The 14,207-nt window shown below is 42.5% G+C and overlaps 1 protein-coding gene across 8 annotated transcripts in view; it reads right to left on the reverse strand.

Moving 5' to 3' along the window:
* Positions 1 to 14,207, reverse strand: part of Tsc1 (TSC complex subunit 1) — a 52,867-nt gene that overhangs the window by 31,056 nt on the left and 7,604 nt on the right. For 6 of the 8 annotated variants that reach the window (XM_028883331.2, XM_028883336.1, XM_028883335.1 and 3 more), the window contains exons 2-5: positions 10,983 to 11,045; positions 3,144 to 3,329; positions 1,380 to 1,483; positions 223 to 375 (exon numbers count right to left, since the gene is read on the reverse strand). In XM_028883331.2, coding sequence (XP_028739164.1) covers positions 223 to 375; positions 1,380 to 1,483; positions 3,144 to 3,249 — 363 coding nt within the window. In that variant the 5' untranslated portion in view covers positions 3,250 to 3,329; positions 10,983 to 11,045. Of the gene's footprint in view, positions 1 to 222; positions 376 to 1,379; positions 1,484 to 3,143; positions 3,330 to 10,982; positions 11,046 to 12,440; positions 12,797 to 14,207 lie in introns of all 8 variants that reach the window. The other 2 variants (XM_037204632.1, XM_037204633.1) reach the window with 1 other exon arrangement.

Genomic DNA, 14,207 nt, shown 5'->3' on the forward strand with positions numbered 1-14,207 from the left:
AAAATATAAATAAATAAATGGAGTAAGTAAGTAGATAGATTCAAGGCTGGTGAGGTGGCTCAGTGGGTGAAGCCCCTATCACCAAGCCTGACAACCTGAGTTCAATGCCTGAGACCCACATGGTAGAAGCAAAGAACTGACCCCTGCAAGCTGGGTTACAACACTTTCTTCAGAAATAATATTTACGGAGGCATTTCCTTCAAAGCCTTCCAAATCTCCTACCTTGAGACATTTCAGTAAAGAAGGCAGAAGAGGTGCTTGAGAGAGCTTATGCTTCCAAGATGGCTGTAGTCTGACAACGTGCCCCAGCAACAAGAGGATGGATAAACGAGTGGCAGCTTTGCCTACATACTCATTAATTTTGTCCAAGAGGTGCTGAAAATGTAAAAGATCAAGAGAAATTTTCTTGTAAGTATACAAAGTGAACAAAATTACAGGCAGTAATGATAAACTCCAAGCTCTCAAGTCCTCCCTCTAATACAGGACCCAAAAGATTTAATAACCCTATGGGCTGAATATATGGCTCAGCCTGTAAAGGCTAAGGCTCCAATCAAAAGACTAGTAAGCCCAATTCAAGATTTTCAAAACCACGTTAGTGAATGAAGTTTTCTTCATTTGGCCTAAGAGAACAGCCAGCTGCAATTTATGAAAAAGGATCCCTTAATGCAGAGTTGCAAACAGGGACAAGACTATATTTCAGCTTCTCTCCACCCTGACACACAATCCAAGGTTGCAAACCCACGGCAGGTTGTGTAAGACCCTTACTACTTTAACACCCAAGCATCCATGCTCTAGCCTTAAATGTAAATCAAGCCATTGTGGTGTTGTAATCTGGCCTGGAGTAAACAAGACCATAGTAGGCATTGTAAAAGCAGGCAACCTCACATGCAAATGCAAGACTTAGGAATTTCCCCTTATTGGTATTTTCAAAAGCCCTACTCAAAACACAAGTTTAAAGATCTTTATTTTGGGGGCTGGAGAGATGGCTCCAGAGGTTAAGAGCACAGGCTAATCTTGCAGAGGTTCCTGAGTTCAATTCTCAGCAACCACATGGTGGCTCACAACCATCTATATAATGAGATCTGGTGCCGCCTTCTGGCATGCAGGCAGAACATTATACATAATAAATAAATCTTTTAAAAAAAAGATCTTTATTTCAATTGCCATTAATCTACTACAGTACTAGAATTACAAGATTTCTTTAAAGAACAAGATCTGTAAAAAGCTTCTGAAGTTGATTTTACTTTGTAAACTTTTCAGAGCCTACAAATTATTTCATATGTATTTAGTCTTTGGAGATAAGCTGTGGCAACTGATATGGTCACCCTCACCGGACTGAGAACTCACAAAGTGGCCTGCAATTCCATCCCAGCAGTTACCTTATCATGTGGCTCTTGCAAGGTGGTCAGGATGTGCAATACGGGCTGAGAATTGGTTTCCAGGTAATAATCCACCAAGGTGTTTACAAGCATAGGCCCACGTTCTAAACAAAAAGGGTAATTCATCAGACTTAATTCCTTTTTCCCTCAATAATTGTCATAACAGCCAGAAAACATCCTTTTACACTATCCAAAGTCATTAAGCACTGTTTTTGCTTTTTTAAAATTCATTAGACTAACAGGATAATTCCAAGCTTATATAGCCACAAAAGCACATGAAATACTATCATAGCTATATGGCTCAGGGGGTACAGTGCTTGTGGCACAAGCATAAAGATCTGAGTTCAAATTCCCAGAACACACGTAAAAAGCCAGGCAGAACACACATTAAAAAGCTGGGCATGGTCATGAATACCTGTAGCCCCAGGAAGCACCAGCCTAGCTCCAGATTCAGTGAGAGTCCTTATTTCAAGAGAATAAGGCAAAGAGTGACAGGAGACTGGGACACCCAAATGTCATCTTCTGGCCTTTGTAATATGTGTATACATACACACACACTCGTACACGCACACATACATACACACACACACACACACGTACATGCACACATACACACACACAAAGAAAAATAAACAAACACATAAATAAATAAATGGCTGAAGAAATGGCTCATCAGTTAAGAGTGCTTTCTGTTCTTGCAAAAACCCTAGATTCAGTTCCCAGCACCCACAAATGGTGGCTCACAACCACCTATAGCTCTAGTTCCAGGGAATTTTACACCATCTTCTGACCTTCAGGAGAACCTGAACACATGCAGTACACACAAACTCAAACAGGCATGCTTGAATGCACACACACAAGTGCATACGCTCACACAAACATACTCATGTACACATGCACACACATTACACACATTACACACACATTACACACACACACACACACACACACACACACACACACACACACACACACACACGCTGTGGATATTGCTCTATATAAATAAAACACTGATGGCCAGTGACCAGACAGGAAGTATAGGCGGGACAAGGAGAGAGGAGAATTGGGGAAACAGGAAGGAGAGAGAGACACTGCAGCCACCGCCAGGACAAGCAGCATGTAAAGACGCCTGTAAGCCACCAGCCACGTAGCAAGGTATAGGTTTATAGAAATGGGTTAATTTAAGATATAAGAACAGTTAGCAAGAAGCCTGCCACGGCCATACAGTTTATAAGTAATATAAGCATCTGAGTGATTATTTTATACGTGGATTGTGGGACTGCGGGGCTTGGTAGAACCTGGAGAGCAGCCCTCCAGCAACACACACACACACACACACACACACACACACACACACACACACACACACACTTTTCTTTAAAAACAAAACCTCAGAACCTGAAGGTGAGTTCATGAGCTTGTTGCATGGTATTGATGTCAGTATGTGAACACCTGAGCACTGCCATAACTAAATGTTTAAAACACATGCAGTATGAATCCACTGACGGAAACTCTCCCTGGCCTAGCAATTTAAAAGACTGGTATGGAGGAAATGCCTGAAGTCCCAGCATTTGAAAGGCTGAGGCAGGAGAGTCACAAGTTCCAGGCTAGTTTGGATTACACAGTGAAACAAGGCCTCCAAAAAAAAAAAAGGATGCAATTTTCTAAACACATCCCTGAAGTTGAAAACAATCATTTGCCTCCAGGCCCCAACACACTCAGCTCCCAGTCAAGCTCTTCTTGTGAGGACAATTCTCCACTTACCAGAATTGAGGGATTCCTTGAAGATGGTTGTCACGTCATCCCGTACACCCAGTGTGGGAGAGTCCAGCATGGAGAGTAGCTCCCCAATGTTGGCAAGCTGGGCCATTCTCTCACTCAACTACACTGTGCGGGCTCCAAGGCATGTGCTAAAGGCTTGAACAGCTCTTCATTAGGGCCACTACCAGACTGCAAAATGGGAATAAGGACAGTGTGACAAATGACTCTTACCTGACACCACATAAACCAAAAACCCACAGGAAAACAAGCCAGAGAACCTGTTCAGTGCAGCCTATGCTGGGCAGAACTGTGCTGATGAAAAGACAGGGGAGTTCTTCCATGTACAAACTTAGGGAGCCAATGGAACTCTGTGGAACTGTTACCACAGCAATTCAGAAGCTCTCTCTGCTTCTATGTCCACCTGGGTGTTGGCTAACACTGCTCCAATCCTGCTCTACCAAATAGAGGAGCTGTTTCCACAAATAAAGCTGCACATGCTTCTTTCTTCATAACACTATCAATGGCTGAAGTTAGAAGGCTGATTAGGCCACAAGTCCAACAGCTGGAGAGAACCAGGAATTATTTTGGATTTTAGCACACAAGCATTGGACACATCTATTGCATACCCAAAAACTACTGGTGATAGGCAAGTGGGATCACAGAGGGACCATTAGGACACACCTGCCAAACTATGGAAATGGAGCAACTGCCTTATCTTTACATTTACATCACTATATATGTGTGTGACCATCTTTAAAGCTTTGCGTTAGAAAGGCAAAGACTCACTACTACTTGTAAGAGGCATTGTGCACGTTCAACAAACATCATTGTATATGCTGCTGATATTACTACCACATAATGGGCATATACATCTACATTATAAAGAGAGAGAAACAGAACAAGCCTTTGCTCTTGGTCACAGAGAGGGTAAGAGGCAAAACCATGGGAGAAGAAAAAATCTGAACCCAGATCTGCCCAACTCTGGAGCCCCAAATCTATAAATGTGACATTGAACTAAATGTGGAACTTTAATCACCATAGCAACTGTGAGGCAAACATGTTTTAGCTTTATTTTACAAATGGGAATAAGGATGCCCCCAAAGGATAAACAAATACATTCCTATTTTTGTCTTGGGGAAGCAGTTCTTAGGCTTGATTTGGGAACCACCTGGAACACTTAGACCCAGGCATCTACATTCTAATAACACCCCAGGCAATTCATCTAGGGATTTTCTCCCCTTTTGAGATGAAGTCTGGCTATATTGCCTGGGCTGGTCTTGGAAGCCTCTACTTCAGACTCCACATTGCTAGGATTACAGGCACCCATCACTTCATCCAATTCCAAGTGGTTTTTTTGTTTGTTTGTTTTTTTGTTTTTTTTTTTTGTTTTTTTTTTTGGTCTGTTTTTAAGACATGGTCCCACTAGGTAACCCTGGCTAGCCTGGAACTTGTTATAAGTTTCTCTATGTAACAGTTTTTGCTGTCCTGGAACTCGCTTGGTAGACCAGGCTGGCCTTGACCTCAGAGATCCATTGCCTCTACCTCACAACTGCTGGGATTAAAGGCATGCTCCACCACCACCTCCACCACCACCACCACCACCACCACCACCACCACCACCACCACCACCACCACCACCACCACCACCACCCAGCTGCTTTCCGGGTTTCTATTCTTTTCTTTTTCTTTCTTTCTTTTAAGATTTATTTATTTATTATGTATACAGTATTCTGCCTGCATGTATCCCTGTAGGCCAGAAGAGGGAACCAGATCTCATTACAGATGGTTTTGAGATATTATGTGGTTGCTGGGAACTGAACTTAGGACCTTTAGAAGAATAGCCAGTGTTCTTAACCTCTGAGCCATCTCTCCAGCCTGAGGTTTCTTAAATAGATGATACAAAAGTATAATATAAATATTATACTTAAGAAAATCCAACTGGAAAAAAAAAAAAAGAAGAGGAAAGAAAATCCAACTAAAGCCAGCGTGGTGGCTCATGCCTGTAATCCAAGTACCTGGGCATGAGAGCAGAAGATGGCTGTAAACTTAACTTAGATTACAGTGTGAAAACTTGTCTCAAAAAAAAAATAAAGGGACTAGAGAGGTGACTCAGTGGTTAAGAGAATTGTTGCTCTTGCAGAAGATCCAGATTCAGTTCCCAGCATCCACATGATAGCTCACAACCTGCTGTAACTCCAGCTCCTAGGAATTCAAGGCCCTCTTCAAGCCTCTGCAGGCACCTGCACAAAATTGGTCTACATACACTCAGGCACACACATATAAACATAAAATAAGTTAATCCTTTTTTTTTTTTTTTTTTTTTCTTTTTTGGTTTTTCGAGACAGGGTTTCTCTTTGTAGCTTTGCGCCTTTCCTGGAGCTCACAAGTTAATCCTTTTTTAAAGCTAGAAATAAACTTTATCTTCTTAAAAACTTCTTAAAAACTGAATTAAATTAAGCTCATAAACGAAGATAGTATCAACCTTGCCATTTTTGCTCAGTGAGAGGCTGAGCTGTGGTGCAGAGCACTTAGCAAAGGGTCTGTACATCCTCACTGACTAGCTGGATGCCATCACAACAGGTACAGAAACAGCTTTGGGCCAACACCTTTAGGACAACTTCATAAGAGTCTATTTACCTGGTTAATCTCTACACTTAGTTCCAGTAAGTCACAACAGATTCCTCCAGCTAGTGATGAAGAACATAATTCACAAATTTCAAATATTCTGCTCCAAGTTTGGTTTTATCCTGTCTCCTGTACAATTAGCAAGATTCTGTCTTCTGTGTACTCAGAAAACAGTAATGCCAGGCTAGCTCTCCAGAAGCAGGCAGAACAGAATGCAGTGGCAAACCAAGATAGTGTCCACCTTACCACCCATTGTCAGAACAACAGGCTCAGGTTACTTAGCTTGTTTTCAAATTGTAAATGAAATTTGGGTGAACAGTGGTTTTTCTGGAGCCTTCTCTTTCCAAAAGGTTTACAGAAAGCAAAGATGAAGTTTTATTCTAAAGATTGGCAACAACTTTTTCTCTGTGGTTCTAAAATACACTTTTAAAAAATTTTTTTGAATTTATTTATTTATTTGTAGTTTATATACATTGTAATACATAAACATTTATTTTTTATTTGTAGTTTATGTACATTGGTGTTTTGTTGCCTGCATCTATGTCTGTGTGAGGGTGCTGGATCACCTGGAACAGGAGTTACAGATAGTTGTGAGCTGCCATGTGGGTGCTGAGAATTGAACCCAGGTCCTGTGGAAAAGCAGCCAGTGCTCCTAACTGCTGAGCCATCTCTCCAGCCCCCTCAAATATACTTTTAAAAAAAAAATCTAACTTTGGGCTGGAGAGATAGCTCAGAGGTTAAGAGCATTGGTTGCTCTTCCAGAGGTCCTGAGCTCAATTCCCAGCAACCACATGGTGGCTCACAACCATCTATGAGATCTGGTGCCCTCTTCTGGTGTGCACAGAACACTGTATACATAATAAATAAATCTTTAAAAAAAAAAAATCTAACTTTTAGTCCCTAGGAAGAATACAAATCTTGGGCTTTGGGTGAGATCCTCCATCAATAACCCCAGTTCAAGTACTTCTGACATGCTAGAAAGCCCTCATGAAAGATAAATCACAAGTTCTGTAATCAGCCTCTGGAGAGGAAGATTAACTTAGGCTTAGAGAATACAAGTATAAAGTGTTAAAATAGACGTCATAGGTGTGATGAAAACTTCTGTGTGCACCATCAAAGAGACAGGACTCAGTGCATGTGCAAAGGGAGAAAGGAGTGTCTCCACTTGAATGTCTGTTAGATGCACCTCAGCCTATGGAAATTCAGCACCACAGACACAGTAATGCATCCTGGTGCAGCTATGGAAATAACATATACAGCAAAGAACATTCCAGAGAATTCAAAAACAGAACCCGAGGAACCATTTCTGCATCCCGCAGGGCTACACAACATTTCCTTTCAGTATTATCTTGGTGGCTCAATGCCATGGTACCACACAGAGAGCGCTGCTCATGTAAAGGAGTCATAACCTTCCAACGCTTACTCCCGATTCTCAAACCTGTTGCTCTGCTTGTCTTCTGGATCTCTAAAAGAAGCAAACTCTGGATGATACCCCAGGCTCCCCAACACTCCCAACTCCACATGTACCCATTTGCAAACCTCTTCATTTTGCTATGTATCCCCTTTGCCACACCCCCAAGCACAGCCCCTGTCATCTTCCTCTTGGAGACAAGAGAGCAGCCTCCCTTACTCTGCCTGCTGTGTACAGAAACTTTGAAATATGAAAATCAGGAAGGTTCCACATAAAATCACCTAGTACCTTCCCCTGGAGAATCAGAGCCAAACTCACCAGTGTCCTCCATCACCCCCATATGTCATGAGCCAGTTACTTATCCCTCACCTCCACCTCTTCACCCCAAGTCAGTGTGTGTCTCCTGGCATGCTGGCCAGGCCTTCACACTTGCTCTTCTCTCTACTCCTAGAGCTCTCCCACACCCTTGTTGCTACCTGTCCTTCAGTTAGCAGAGCTGACTTCAGTCAGAGCACCATGTCTGAGCAACCTCCCCTGACCACTTGATTTAAAAGAGCAGGAGGCTGTTGACACTACTTAGAACAAAAGAAATTTTCTAATTATGAGGAACCCTCAACCAAGTTGACCCTCTACAGCTACTGGTCAATTCTAAGCACATGGAACATTCTGGTCTCAACAGCAAGGAAAGCAGGATCTCGAAAAGCAGACTTTCATTCTCCAGACTTGTAACAGGCCAAAGTGCCAGTCTTTGAAAGGTCACAGCTGAACAGTTAACTACATGAGTGGGTGGCATTTCTGGCATCCTTTTCCTGTGTGTGTAAGACATCACTACAGGGTTTGCATCACACAAGACACTGCTGTTATGGACAAGAAGTATATTTAGACTACTTAACAGTTCATACCTGAATATTCACTCAAATAAAACATTCAAGAGAAAATCTAAGGCTTGTGTATTATAAGTCAAAATTCTGACAATTTAAGTACAAAATGTGTAATTATGAAAATAAAACAGTGAGTTAATGATACATGTGATTTTTTTTTTTTAATGTTCAAAATAGTTGTAGAGATCTAGTCCAGGGCCCTGCACATAGTAGGCTAACACTCCACCACTGAACTCCACCCCAGCCCTAATCAAGAACATTTAAATCACTTGACATATTAATAATACAAATATTTAAAAAATACAAATATTTAAAGAGTAGTTTATTTAGATAACTTCACAAGTAACAGTGCATGTTCTTTGAGCCAACCACTTATAACAATTTAAATAACACATAAAAACTAAATTCTATCTTAATCATAATTTCACAGAATTATTTTCTGAAAATTTACATTTGCTTATCTATGTGTATGTATGTCATATACACCACACTCATATATGGAAGTCAGAGGGACACTTTCAGGAGCTGGTTCTCCTTTTCCATAATGAGGATCTCAGGAATCAAATTCAGGCTGTCAGGCTGAGAGTGACAAGCAACTATAATTGCAGAGCTGTCCCTAGCCCTGAAATGTCACAGAATTGTTTTCGAACCTTATTACAAACAAAATAACTTGTAAGAACTGCATTTAATCCAAAGCCTTTCAAGAAGAAAATCATGTTTGGAGTGCTTTCCATCTCACGGGATGAATCAAAGATAAAGAATCAATCTTATATAAGAAAAACCTACCAAAAACTCATAAAACCCACCAATAATAAAACATAGAGGACATGAAGAGGGTCGGGATGGCTCAATGGTAGAAAGCCTGCCTAACATGTTAGGGTTGGGGCCCATCACCAGCACCATAAACAAAACAACACCATAACATAAGAGTATATAAGAGCATGAAGAAGGGAGACAATGTTAGAAAAAATAAAATAGCAATTTTTTTATTCACTAGCCAACTTTTAATATATTCTTTATAAAAGCGCTTACGTTTTGAGCCTCTTAACAAAAAGCTGCTAGAATGAGGACTGTGATTTGCCAGCACTCCCTAGAAGCTGAAACTGAAAGATGGCTGAGGCCTTTGAAGCTGTGAGTCCCTAAACAATCACCTACTGGAAACATCCCTGAGTGTGGCCTGGTGACAGGACTCAGTGTGCCTGCTCAGAGGGTACCACACACACAATGGACACAGGGGCCACAAGACAATCTTGTGCTCTGTGCACATTAAAGAACTTTGCTACACAAAAATTTCACACTTTTAAAATCTGACTGCTAGAGAAATGAAATTGTAGTAATGAAAACTGCTTAATAAAATTTGAGATTTATTTTTAACAACAGTGAAATTCCACTTGGGTGTCACTGATCTCAACACTTAGCCCTCTGACTCTGAATTCATATTCAGTGAAATTCTAAGAGAGGACAATGCAGCCCAGTGTGGTAGCAAACACCCATAACCCAGTACTCTGGTGGCTGAGACAAGAGGACGGAGGTCAGTCTGGAGTACACAGTGAGAAGGTGAGAGGGACAGCATGAAGAACACAGAAAAAACCGAGAACCGGGAGAAACTCTGAGAGTTCTTTCTCGCGAGAACACGACACATCCACTTTCTAAGTATGTAGTGCCATCTGTCACCCACACCAAGTCCCTGTTGGTGAGATCTGACTACACTACACGACCCTCATGTCAAAGGTAAGGCAGTGGCAGGCTTAGCAGCTTCCACTGACCCTGAAATGAGTCACATTAGCAGTATATGTATAAAGACAGTAGAACAAACACCCTCCCACCTTCCCTGACTCCTGCACAGAACACAATCATGACAACTGGTCCCTGCAATGGCTAATCTTCATTGTCAACTTGAGATTGAGAATCACCATGGAAACACACCCTGTGAGGGTGCTGCTATAAAGGTTTAACAGAAGAGAGAAAACCTACCCTGAGTGTGGGTGGCACACTCCATGGATAAAAGGAGAAAATAAGCTGAACACCAATACTCCCTACTCCGGTTCTTAAGTATAGATGGAGTGTGACCAGCTGCCTCAAGCCCCTGCCACCGTAACTTCCTGCCATGAAGGATGACAGTCTCAAACTGTGACCAACCGTTCCCTTCCGCCAGCTGCCTTTATCATGTATTCATTACCTTTGCTAGTAAACTAAAGATTGTAGCTCAACAGTCAGTTACGTCACTAAGACTAAACTCAGATCTGAACAAGTGTCAGAGCCTCAGGAACTATAATGGGTAGATTCTGGGACTTGGAGACTCCATCAGTTCCTGAAAACCAACAAAGGAAATGATTTATCCAAAAAAGCTGACTTAAGACCACAACAGAAACAAATACATCAAGAGCTAAAGTGCTAACTCAGGAGGTTTAGTCCACAATGCATGTCAGAGTATACAAATGCCAAGACCCAGGCCCTACTGCACAGCAGGTTACAGGCTGAGGCCTAGACATGTCATTGAGTTTGTTTACAGAATCCAAAGTGGATTCCTGAGGCCAAGCCAGGGTTAAAAACCTCTTGCTGCCTAAATGACTTGCTTTAGGCTTCAATTTAATTAGTGGCTAAAACTTGAATTTGCTACTCACAGAATTAACTTTCATGGAGGCCAATTCTCCAGTAGAATGGAAATACACCAAGTGTTGTTGTAAAGAAGAAAATAAGCTGTTTGTGTAACACACTCAGTGCCTGGCATCAAACAGCAATTAAGAGGTCACTGGTGATGCAGCTGTCCACCTAAAAAGCCACAGATGCTCCTGGGCTCGGCAGGGAGCTAAGACCATAAACACTTAACCCTGAACAAAGAAGCCTCTGCATGCTGGGGCACCCATGGGCAAGGTGAGAATTTCCTCCTATCCTCTCGGCCACTAGACTAAATGTGCACCTTACCTGCTCTGGGGACAGTTGGTACATCAGTTTCCAGTGCTGTCAGCCTGGTGTCTTTCATCGTCACTAGAGAAAAAACATACATACATATGTATTTATAATAATCCTAAAATGAAGGAAAACCTGAGACCTGACCAGAAGGGAGTTTAGATTGGCCTAGCACAACTCTAGCCCACCATCCTTGGCAGGTGGTCACCTGCTTCCCACCAGTGAGCTCTAGAACCACAGCCTCCCCTCCTCTTCACTATCAGCAAGAGGGCAGAGTGGCTCTAGAATAGGCAGGCTCCCAATTGAAACATTAGCTCCTCCACTCCAGGTTACTGGCTCTGTAACCTTGGGCTGTTCACCAAGTCACTAATGTCTTGCCTTGAGTTATCGTCTGGGTAAAGTGAGAATGTCCTCAACCTCAACACTCACAGAGAGCTCCAGTAAGGACCTCAGAAAAGTGGCTGCAGTAGTGGTCAGTGAAAGGAACAAAAAATTTAGTGGGCCTGCATCATCATCTTCTCATAGGCCACACTCCCTCCCAGCCCCGCTATGCTGCCTTCAGAGAATTTAAACTCCTCAGTCAAGGGGCATCAGACCACCTGAGCACCAGGCACATCCAGCCACATAACCTAAAAACCTCTGCCCTCTCCTCAGCTAATTCTTCATCCTTGCTAGGCCTTCTCTTCCCTTCCACTGCCATGCCCCATCAGGCCAGGCTCCTGACTGTACTGGTCACTAAAACCCCATTAAGTAAGTATGAGGAACTGTGGGGTACACTGGGAGCAGCTGCAGCCAACTCTGTAGTTGACCCCCAGCAGCTGCCACAGGGGCTGGTGAATGCACAAAGCCTGATTTTGCCTTCAAGCAGCATAGGCTAAGTCTAATCCTACATGATAAGAATAAAGTATTTCAACAGCAGCTTCTCTAGCTTCCTTCCCTTCTACCCGACTTCTGTCCACGCTATTCATTACCTGTGTCAAATAAGTGTGTGTGAGTGTGTGTGTGTGTGTGTGTGTGTGTGTGTGTGTGTGTGTGTTCCAGTTTGCTTTTAAAACATGAGCCCTTGAGAAACAGTGAGAAGGCTTAAAGGGTACACAGGCACTTGCAGCCAAACCTGACAACCTGAGTTTGATCCCCAGAGACCCACATGGATGATAGAAGAAAACCAACTTCTTCCAATTGTCCTCTGATCTCCACACACACACACACACACACACACACACACACACACACACAAAGCAAATAAATATATAATAAATACATTTTTCAAAATGTATGGGTCCTTAACTCCATGTTTAGGAATTATCTGATTGGAAGATTATAAACTCCAAGAGGACAGAGGCCATGTGTTTGAGACAGCCAGGACTATCTTGGTACCCAGTACACAAAAGGCAAACATTCAGTCTGTTCCCTCGGATACCACTAAAGGCCCTGACTGCCAATCCTGGCTTCCCACTGCACACATCTACTTACATGGGGTAGAGGACAAGCTCTGGGTCAAAGTCAAACAACAGGACTGAACACCTCTCCAATACAGTCTCTGCCCTAGTGACAGGGTGATACAGCACCACGTGGCACACACTCAGGGAGCCATGCCAACTGTCTCAGCAGCCACTGCAAGTCTGTGGGCAGTACTGCTGGCCACTGGCCCCATAAAAGGTCTGGCCAGACCTTGCAAACAAGAAATGCTACTTAGCTGCTTCTACTCCACCAAGTAATAGAGCTGAGTTGGTGCAGGAGCCTCTCATCTTCAGAATCCTAAAACCACCTGTTAACCATCGAGTCACATTGACTTCCTCTTATACAGTAATCCCACTTGCATCTTCTACCTGAAAAGAAGTGCTTAAGGTGAGGATAAAATTAGGATACACTAAAGTGAGATCCTGTGGCCTGCCCAGCTAAGGCCACTTTCCTAGACAGAACACTATGACAGCAATCCAAGTGGGGTTTATCTCAACATTAAAGCCTTATTACTTTATCCTATGCTTAACAATAAAGTAATGGAAATGGACTAGCATCAGTTTCTGTGGTACACTAAAGTCTACCGACCAGTATTCTATTTTTAAGTGCTCACTTATTCATTTATATTGAAATCTTGCCCAGGGGAGGGGAGCTCATGTCAGTAAAGTGAGAGGTAAAGCATGGCCCTCCATGGCAGTGAGGGGTACAAGTGGAAACACTCATCAGGACACAAGAGCAGCAGCAGCTCCCTGATTCTTCAAAAGACATGAGGAAAAAACCAAATGTCCCAGATCTAGTTTTCCTTCCTTGACATCCAAAAGTCATGCTCACTGTAGCTTTTTTCTTTTTTCCTTGTTATTCTTTTAGTAATTAATTTATTTTACATCCCAACCACAGCCTCCCCTACCTCTTCTCCTCCTACTTCCCCCTGACCCCTCTCAACCCACCCCTCCTCCGTAACTTCATTTCTATAAGCAGTCTTTTTGAGTAAAAATAAAAGGCAGGCTTGAGGAAGACAAGGGCTTTGTGTGTCACCATGGTGTAAACAGAAAGAACAGTGGTGGTTGATTTTCACAATTTATATTAATTAATTTCAGTCATTAGATATTGCCAGATTGTTTATGTATCTGGGATTACACAGGAACTCCAGAGCAACAGCTGTCACTAGCAGGACCTGCACACGTCTTTTCATTACCTCTGTCAGGACAGTGGCTCAGATACTGGCTTACAATATACAAATGCAACTCCCAGTATCATTTGGGTAAGTGTCTCTTAACTATATCCTGTCTTCTCTGTTCAAGGTTTTATCTATAAAAACCTAAAGGCAATTGAGACAGACTCATGCACAAAGAGATTCCTGCATCATCAAGTGTAACTGAGACAAAGCAGAAATGTTACACTGCTGTAAGTATTCGGTCCTAGCCCAGGAACTCACAGGTGACTTAAGAGAATGTCCCATCAACTGAACCAAGGTGTTCTCAGCACTAATGCACCCAAACAAATTAGACACTTGATTTAATTCTCTCTTTCTGGGCACAAAAGGAAGAAATGGTAAAAGAGCTGATGGTATAGGTGTGATTTACAGTCTTCGCAGCTGTAGAATCTCTCAAGGTCACAGAAGTCAGGACAAGAGAGCTCCAACATGCCAGACTGTCCACTTATAATTTCTGTCCTTAGAGTCCTCAATGGACAATGGACAGGTTACTAAGCTCACTCAACTCTGAAGGTAGCAAGCCCTCTAGATATAGGCCCACAGGGCCACAGCTAGGTTCCACAAGG

The sequence above is a fragment of the Peromyscus leucopus genome, chromosome 4 (genome assembly GCF_004664715.2).
Source record: "Peromyscus leucopus breed LL Stock chromosome 4, UCI_PerLeu_2.1, whole genome shotgun sequence".
NCBI lineage: Eukaryota > Metazoa > Chordata > Mammalia > Rodentia > Cricetidae > Peromyscus > Peromyscus leucopus.